At 30.0% G+C, this 8764-nt stretch overlaps 1 protein-coding gene across 2 annotated transcripts in view; it reads left to right on the plus strand.

Annotated features, from left to right (window-relative positions):
• The first annotated feature begins 2410 nt into the window (after window positions 1-2410).
• LOC119680389 (uncharacterized protein KIAA0930 homolog) overlaps window positions 2411-8764 on the plus strand; it is a 58913-nt gene continuing 52559 nt past the window's right edge. The window contains exons 1-7 of one of the 2 annotated variants that reach the window (XM_038093178.1): window positions 2412-2569; window positions 2624-2753; window positions 4424-4590; window positions 4664-4945; window positions 5011-5151; window positions 5226-5407; window positions 5467-5708. In XM_038093178.1, the coding sequence (XP_037949106.1) occupies window positions 2639-2753; window positions 4424-4590; window positions 4664-4945; window positions 5011-5151; window positions 5226-5407; window positions 5467-5708 (1129 nt within the window). In that variant the 5' untranslated portion in view covers window positions 2412-2569; window positions 2624-2638. Of the gene's footprint in view, window positions 2754-4423; window positions 4591-4663; window positions 4946-5010; window positions 5152-5225; window positions 5408-5466; window positions 5709-8764 lie in introns of both variants that reach the window. The other variant, XM_038093179.1, reaches the window with a different exon arrangement.

Below are 8764 nucleotides of genomic sequence, written 5' to 3' on the forward strand. Positions count from 1 at the left end.
TTGTACTTCCACTATGTTTTCTTCATGCTATTCCTTATTGTTTGTGGTTTATAGTTTTTTGGTGCTAGGGGCGGCGGTTGGCGGTTGGGGATGTGGGAAAAGAAAACAATTTGAGAATTGTTAAAATGTGCAACACGAAGTTTGTGATTGCATGTCTAACGCTCGACTTCAAAACTAATCAAGCAATTGCATCAGCAATGGATTTTGCAAGGATTATGGAGAAGTTGGATGTTGTTGTGATATACGAGTTTGTCTACATGAGTAAATTATTGCAAAATAAATTTTGTTAATGCGAGTATAATATATAAAAAAGATCTACAGAAGTTGCTGCACGTCTTATAATCATATTCAAGTAAAGAATAAAAATTTTTTACTTAACAGAAATGTTTTTTTCATTTTGATTTTGTGTTTTTAGTGAAGTTATCAAACACTTTAAGTATTGAAAATATTTATAAAAAATGTGTAGAATTTAATGCGAAATAAAGGTTGTCTCTAAATACTATTAATTAGATTTTTAACTATAATTATTGCAGCTTAATTCGGACTGGACTGCTTACAAGGGTAAAGTAAAAGATTTTTGATTTGTTGAGTGAAGGACAGAGATAAGGAACTCAATCAGTCGACCATTGTGAACAAACTTCAACGTGAAAAAATTGCAACTTGTGGAAATATGAAACGATTAAATTCAAAGAAGAAGCTACTCTCTACTTTCCTTGAAAAATCTATGAAGGTCTAATAGACATAAAATTCAAATTAGTTAAAAGATGCAGTACGGAAATTGGTAAGCTAAACAAATTAGCTGACATCACTCTCATCTGAGTTCCCGGACGCAAGAATATTGAAACGAATGAATAATCAGACGATTTGATCCACCCTTCTGCTTTCCTACATATTATTTACCTATACCTGTACCTGGATATAAGCCTGTATCCCTATCACCAGCAGTACCGGTTTATGTTTTCCTGAATATTATTGAGAGAAGTACTTATCTCAACTTTCTTTAGTTACTAATAATAAATAAAATACATTTAGATCATATATAACTTCTTGGTTAACATGACTTTCATATAACAAGTCCAGATCCTGGTAAATCAATGAAAATGACAGCGTGAATACTGCAAAGTCCGCCAGTATCTGTGGTCACTGATGGGCCCCCTCCACGCAGAAAAATTGTACATATATTTTAATACTCACTGTAGAAGTTATGGAAGCATATAGGAATAAGAGACAATTAAGCATTTTCTCTGTCAATGCCCTCCTTGACCTCCAAAAATAATAGGTTTTTTGCGAAGTTAAATTGGCTGAAAGATCTCCTAAAATGCTTAATTCGATGGAATTTATTTAGTTTATTTTTATCTCTTAAAATAGCTTGCCGGGAATGTGGTAATAAAATGCGGAAGAATATCTACCGATCATCTACCTCTACAACCAACCAGAAATTTAAGAAAAATTAATTAAATTAAATAAAAAAAATTAAAAAATAAAAAATATCAAATTTTTTATAATTTTTTTTACGTTCTTTTAATTTTTGTTACGATAATTGTGTCAAGTTGACCCAAGATACTATAGGAAAGATATAATTTGAAATGCTCACGGATTAAGAGGCAAACTTATGCTGCTAAAAATATAATCTATATATTAATTAAATATAAAATAATATTTTTTATGTAAGCTGTGTGGGAGATCGAATAAATAAATCTCTGGATTTCAGATATTGTATTTGTATTTGCTATTTGGTAAGCAGCAAATTAAACTGCAGGCAAATGTGAGGAAATTGCAGTAATAAACACTTGGACGGAAGTAGTATTTAATTACTCCCTACACCTTTGCAATTTTTATTAAATCAAAACAAAAAATATATTCAAATAATAATAATAAAACTTCATAACATTTTCGACTTGTCTGTAAGATTGTGGTTTGTGTCTAAAATAGCATTGACACTACTTGCTAGTGACTTGGCAGCACTAATACTTGTAACCCTTCATACACTATTACAATAACAACAAAATACAGCAAAACAGCTGTTCTCTGCCGACTCTTCAAGCAAAATCGCACTTTGTTTACAAAACAAAACATTTTCAGATTCTGCGCAGTTGAGAGTTTTTGCTACAACAAGAAATGAGAAGAAATAAAGTAAAAGTAAACATAAAAAACAGAATAATATAAGTAAAAGTTATATTCAATTTTACATATATAATACACATGCAACCCCAATATAAAATGAAAACTAAAAGAAAAGCAGTTTTCTATTGAGAGCCGAGCTGGCAAAACATTTTCTTTCATAAAACAGTTGTGAAGTCAATGCAAGAGTCGCGACACATAAACTAATTTTTACTAAGTAAAAAAAAAACTTTTTTATGTAAAAAAGAATAAAATATATAATAAAAATAATTTTTATAAAATATTTACAATCGATGTATATATTTTGCAGTGTTATTATCAACCCTAAATCTAAAACTTTAACTTAAAAATAAAAATGTAACGTAGCAGTACAAAAATAATTGGTTTGCAACACACCACACCCCGAGGGGAATATACCTTTTTAATTTCACAATAATTAAAATTAAATGTACGTAACTTATATTGCAACTGAAATAAATACGTAACTTACAACCTAAAAAAGTTAAATAACAGCAAAATGTCGCTGGCCAGTGCTGCGGGTGCTATTTTGAAGCCACAGACGCCTTTGCAACAATTGCTGGAAGACATCAATTTCCAGCGCACCAAGGAAATGCGACAACTGCTGAAAGACGGCAAGTACCTAAAGCATTAGTAATTGTTTGATTATCTTATTTTTTTTATTTTTTAAGCTGTTTTCCAAATAGAATGAATAGAATTTTCAAAATGTCTCTACAAATCGGTTTATCGATTTATCAAGATTTTTTACATCCACGCCATCGAATAACGTTTTCTGTATAACCAATTTATATGCAAAAAAACCAAAAAAAAACAAAACAAAGCAGAAAGCAAACAAAACCCAGTAGCGTCGCAGGTGAAGAACCCTCACATTTCATATTGTTTAATTATAAATATTTATTCTTTTTTTACATATAATGAGAATGACTTGATTAACATTTTTAATCAGTTTTGTTAATTGCAAAATATTATATTCTTTATAATGTAAACTCCTGTTATAAGTTCTAAGACGAGCCTCTGTTCTCATGCCTATGTTTTTGAAGAGGGTTGCATTATGTAGTGAACGGCATTCCATTAACATTTTTTGCCTACTTCTGACTTTCCGTTTTTTACTTACGTACTCGGCATAACAACAAATCCTCTATAGAGAGCTGTCATTACCCTTGGCACATATCCAGTAGTACAACAAATCCATTGTGATTTCAATTCATCATTGACATGCTTTCCAAATAAACTCATACACATTGTTAAGATACTTAATGTTGTAAGTATAGATGGATGCTTACCTAAATAACTTCAACTTCAAGAAAAATTAAAAAAAAATCAGATATTAAATCAATGCCAATAATTAATACTCTTTTCGTACAAAAATATTAAAAAAGATGACTTCTAAATTACCACACCGTACTTAAGCAGACATTTATATAACAAACTAATACACTAGACTACTAAATCCTTTACTAAATATTTTGCTTTACCTATTAAAAAAGATTCCAAATATTGTATAATATAAGTGTTTACAAATATATATTTATTTGGGTCATATGTCATACATAACATATTAGCAATTGTCTGTTAACTACAATCCCTCCAACATGTTAAATAAAGTTATGCTACCTTGTTGCCCATTAGAAAAGTGAATCATACTTGGCCGCGTCCAAGTAGACTCCTCCAGACAGCTTGTTCAGTAGTTTACTGTCACCAGTTAATATTACCACCAGTCGGACCAAGTGATTACCAACTTTTCTCTCAACCGAAGATACGGATAATCTCTAGCAAGTTTTCCATCAAGTAACTATATCAATCTCACGGTCTGAACCTAGGTAAGGTTCAACTAAATCAACAGGCTTCGAATTAAAGTGGAAAAGAACATAGACAATTTATATAAACATAAGAACAACTAAAATCCTGTTATTATATTATCCATTTAAAAAGTTAATGTGAATACAATTTGGTCTACGTGTAAGTCCAGTCGTTCCTATCATTTTAGAATGAAAATCCTCGCTATACATGATATCTGTCAACTTCAATAAAGATACTTGTGTTGATAGAAGTATAGATATACTCATATAGTATATTATGAAAAATATAAAAAAACTAATCCACGTATATATGGATGCACCATCAGAAACGATCCTACCGCCATCTAGAAAAATAGTTTTTAATTGAAGAACAAATTAAAATTCGCCAGACTTGATATAGCGCATAGTCACACATTATTACTACACATTATTTATTGATCTGATAAATAACATTCTTTGTTTTTTTGTTTTTTTTTTTGTTGCAGATAGTGGATTTGTCGTTCTAACTGGTACCACCTATTGGACAGAATTATTTGTAAGACATTTTCTTTTTCCATCAGAACCAGTGCATAGTATCGATTCAGATGATTTATTATTTTTCGTACGTAAGAAACACGTTAAAAGCTCTTCCCGACATATGCCAAAATATGAGGTTAGTAGACTCCGCTCTCGAAACTCTAAAATTTTAACTTAAATATATAACATTTTACCATATATTCACACAGACTGAGGTCGATGTTTTTCGTAAAGACTCACGTAAACTACCAATAGGTGATCCAGATGTAGACTGGGAGGAAACAGTCTATCTGAATATGGTTATACATCAGTTCGATTATACGCTGACACTAGCTATATGTACACGCACATCACCAAAGGAACTGCAAGTACTGCGTAGGCATTCGCAACGAGTTTACGCAAGCCCAAGTCGGCGTAAAATGGATACAAAAGGCGAAGGCGAAGAAATTACCTATCCTCATATATGCTTTATGGTGGATAATTTTGATGAGGTAAGAAAATAATATAATATATTGAATTAAGTAATAATTAATTATTTTTTATTATTTGTGCATAGGTTTTTAGTGATATTTTGGTGCGTGATGGCGAAATGGTTTGCGTGGAACTAGTGGCTAATGATAAAGATGGTGCAGTACAAGGTGTAATATTTTTAGGTTCAATACGTTATGATGCTTTAAAGAAAGTTTATGATGCAAGGGTAAACATTTTTCTTTATAAAAAATAAAATTTTAAATATTATCTAACATTATTTTATTTTTTGATTCATTTTAGCAATCTAGTCTCAGTTCCAAAGTCGCACAACGCATGTCGTTTGGCCTATTCAGTAGCGGTGCTGGTGTGCAAACACGTTGTGAGTTTGTACGCATGAAAGGTCCACAGGGCAAAGGACATGCTGAAATGGCTGTAACTAAGCCAAAAGGTTCTGGTGTAGAAACACCCACCAGTGAACCTGGGTATTTTTAAAAAATTATTAACATTTTTTGTGGTTAAATAATTTTTGGTTTTTTTTTAGTTTTTGTGCCACCGATATGTGGGATGAGTGGGAAGAAGAAAATGACGATTATTGCACTTATCGTCACCAGAGACGTTTAAGTGATCCCAGTGCAAATTTAAATAATTTCAATCGTTATGGTTGGCGTACTAAAAATACACAAGATGTCACCGGTGCTGGAGCAAAGGCGCGTTCTGAAAATGAGGGATTAGATACATTAGCTAGTGAAGTTTCCGAAATAGAAGCAGGCGATTTGAGAGATGGTAAATAAATTTTTGTAATATAATTTTAGTTATTAGTTTAATCATTATTATACTCTTGTAAAAATTCTTATTGTTCTTAATTGATTTATTTTATACATTTTGCCTTTGTAAGCAATTCTAAAAGATTATTTAAAGCAGCTGTAGTATAATTTATTTTAATTATTTTTGTACAAAATGTATTTAAAATGTGTTGATGACTCAGTATTTTTGTATCTTATCAGATATGCGTTGTGCATCATTTAAATAAGTGTTATTTATATAATTTAGCATGACTAATTTTATAATGATTTTTTTAATTAATTTGTTCTTACTTTCTTAATTTGAGTGTTCAAATGCTTTCTTGCAATGTTGTTCGTAAATTATCTTTTTTTTACACTCTGACTATTTGTAAACATATGTATCACACCTGTTTTATTGTGTTATGACAAGGACAAAATCGTTTTAACTAACCTATATACTCTTAAGTCTTTTTACAATCAAAACTATTAAAATTAATTTTACTAGCAAATACCTAACGATAAGATTCAACAAACCTTCCATCTATCACATACTCGTCGACGCGATTTGAAAAGTAAATCCTGTTATGTCAACAAACCAACTTATAGCAAATGTTTTTTTTACTTAAATTTCAAATATGTGTCACAACTGCGGCGTTAATCCTCATAACGTCACTGATTTGATCCAATGCCCAAATATATACACTAATTTTAGCCTGATTGTTTCATTGGTCCATCTTATAGAGAGGCAGCTGAGTTTTTTTCACTAGGTCGAGACCATTTTTAATTAGCACCCACCCACATCGGCATCACTTTTCCATCCCACCCAACAGCTTTTTTACCTACACCTATTACTTCATCCTAACCGATTTATTCGTCTTATAATCCTATGAGAGTTTTTTTTTTAGTAAATATACGAAATAATTAAGCTAAATAAATTTCAAAACATAGAAACAAACGATTTCGAACGATTATGATTGCAACTTGGCCCTCCATTCACGGGTTACAAGTACATTAATGCAGTGGCATTAAAACAAAACACAAGTGTTTCTTGTTTATTCATTCATCAACTATTTTCTGTTTCAATGAATACAGAGTCATGATTCAATAAAAATAACAGTTTGTTTTAAAAACCTCGGGCAATAACCTACCCACTTAAATGGAATGAAACCAAAGATCAATTAGATTCAAATTGGTGTGTGTCTTAGGACAAATGGGTGGGATCGCGGGTTTGACTGAATGATTGACGCATTTAAGCATGTCAAGTATCTATTTAAAACATGGTTTTATCTTGACCACAATTGGGCTTAAAGGTCTGGTAAAGTAAATGTAAATACCCTGACCCCATCCCTGGATAAATGGAACGGAGATCTGCTAAGAATTTTATTACTACATTCTTTCCTTAAAAACCAACTCTGAACTTTTAATCCAAGTTTTATATGAGTTTATATATAAAATGCATCAAAAACTAATTTTTTTTTCGCAAATTTTATTCAGTAGTTGAAAGATTTCTCCTTTTTTTTTGATTTTTATAATTGCATAGATAAAATTGATTTGAATATATTTTCTACAAATAAAATTTTTCTCGATACCATCCATATTCATATGCGTAACACAATTAAAAACATTTTTCAATAGTAGATAACAATAGTAGAGAGTACCGTATTATCATTTGGAATACACTTCACCTGCGTTCCTTCAAGTCCTTAACGACATCGCATATTCTTTCACGTATCATAAAAATCGTTGTCATTGAGAATTAACTTCAGTTAATATTCAAACTCTATGTATAAACTCTATTTTAAACTTTAAATGTAATCTCGTAGCTGTTCTATATACTATATTCTATTAAATTTTTTATATTTTTAATTTATTTCCACTTTCAATTTATTGCTTAATTTTGTTGTAAAAATTTGCTGCTTTTACCTATCAACATTATCTATTATTGTGTATCTATTCTGCTAAATATTTTAGTCAGAGAAAATCACCACAAACTATAACATTATTTAACCAATACATATTAACATATATTTCCTAAGAATACATATTTTGAATAGATATGTATAGTTTGCCGAGAAAGCAGGATTTAAGTACACAGTTCTTCCAATGTGTAAAATAATATTTTTATTTCGCTCCTTCCTTTATTAAATATTTTTTGATTTCAAACTCCTATATTTATTTAATTTTATTTAAACACTTTTAATTTCTTAACAAAAAACATAGTAACTTAAATTAATAGTTAGTAACTGAACTTAATTTCTAGTTTATGTGTGTTAAATATAGTAAAATATATTTATGTACGTGTAAATGAATTAAAAGACGTTTATCTATACTCGTAAACCAGTAATATTTGAAGTCCTAAACTTATAATTATCCATTTTTTAATTCACTACTTTGCAGAGAAGTAAACAATCTCTTATTATAAATATAGTGGTACAATTATTTTTATCATCGTATAACCTACATATGAAGAAATCAAAAAAAAATTGAGTATATATATATTCTAAGTTTAGACTGATTAATTTAAAGCTTTTTACATTAACTATTCCCCAAAGTCTGATATAATGTCTTTCATTATGTCAATGGCAATGATATAATTTATCAATTCAGCACTAATTCCATTTAGAGACATATATTTATGTTGGGTGCTACTAAATACTAAAAACAAAGCTCTATAAAACGAACATCTCTCTTAACCGTATATAGTTTCTAGTAGCCAGTTTTCATTTTTCGTACTAAGTAAATTAATTTATATGGACTATTCTCTTTAACCGCAAGTACTGTTGATGCTTTCGGTGTCCAGCGAAGAAAATTTTCATTGTATAAATAAATTTTACATGCACACAGACTCATATTCAATATTCCCTATGGAATAAAGTAACTTTTTGCTAACACAAGCCTCTAATTTATAAGAACTTCACCTAAAAATCTTTGCATGGACGACTTCTCTTATACATCTTCATGCTAAATACATTGATCCCAACTTTATACATAAGATTCTTCTTCATTAAATTAATGGATCCATTTCTGCTTCTTATATGAACTAAATTTTCTCAATAT

Source organism: Teleopsis dalmanni, chromosome 2, assembly GCF_002237135.1.
Source record: "Teleopsis dalmanni isolate 2A chromosome 2, ASM223713v2, whole genome shotgun sequence".
In the NCBI taxonomy this organism is placed as follows: domain Eukaryota; kingdom Metazoa; phylum Arthropoda; class Insecta; order Diptera; family Diopsidae; genus Teleopsis; species Teleopsis dalmanni.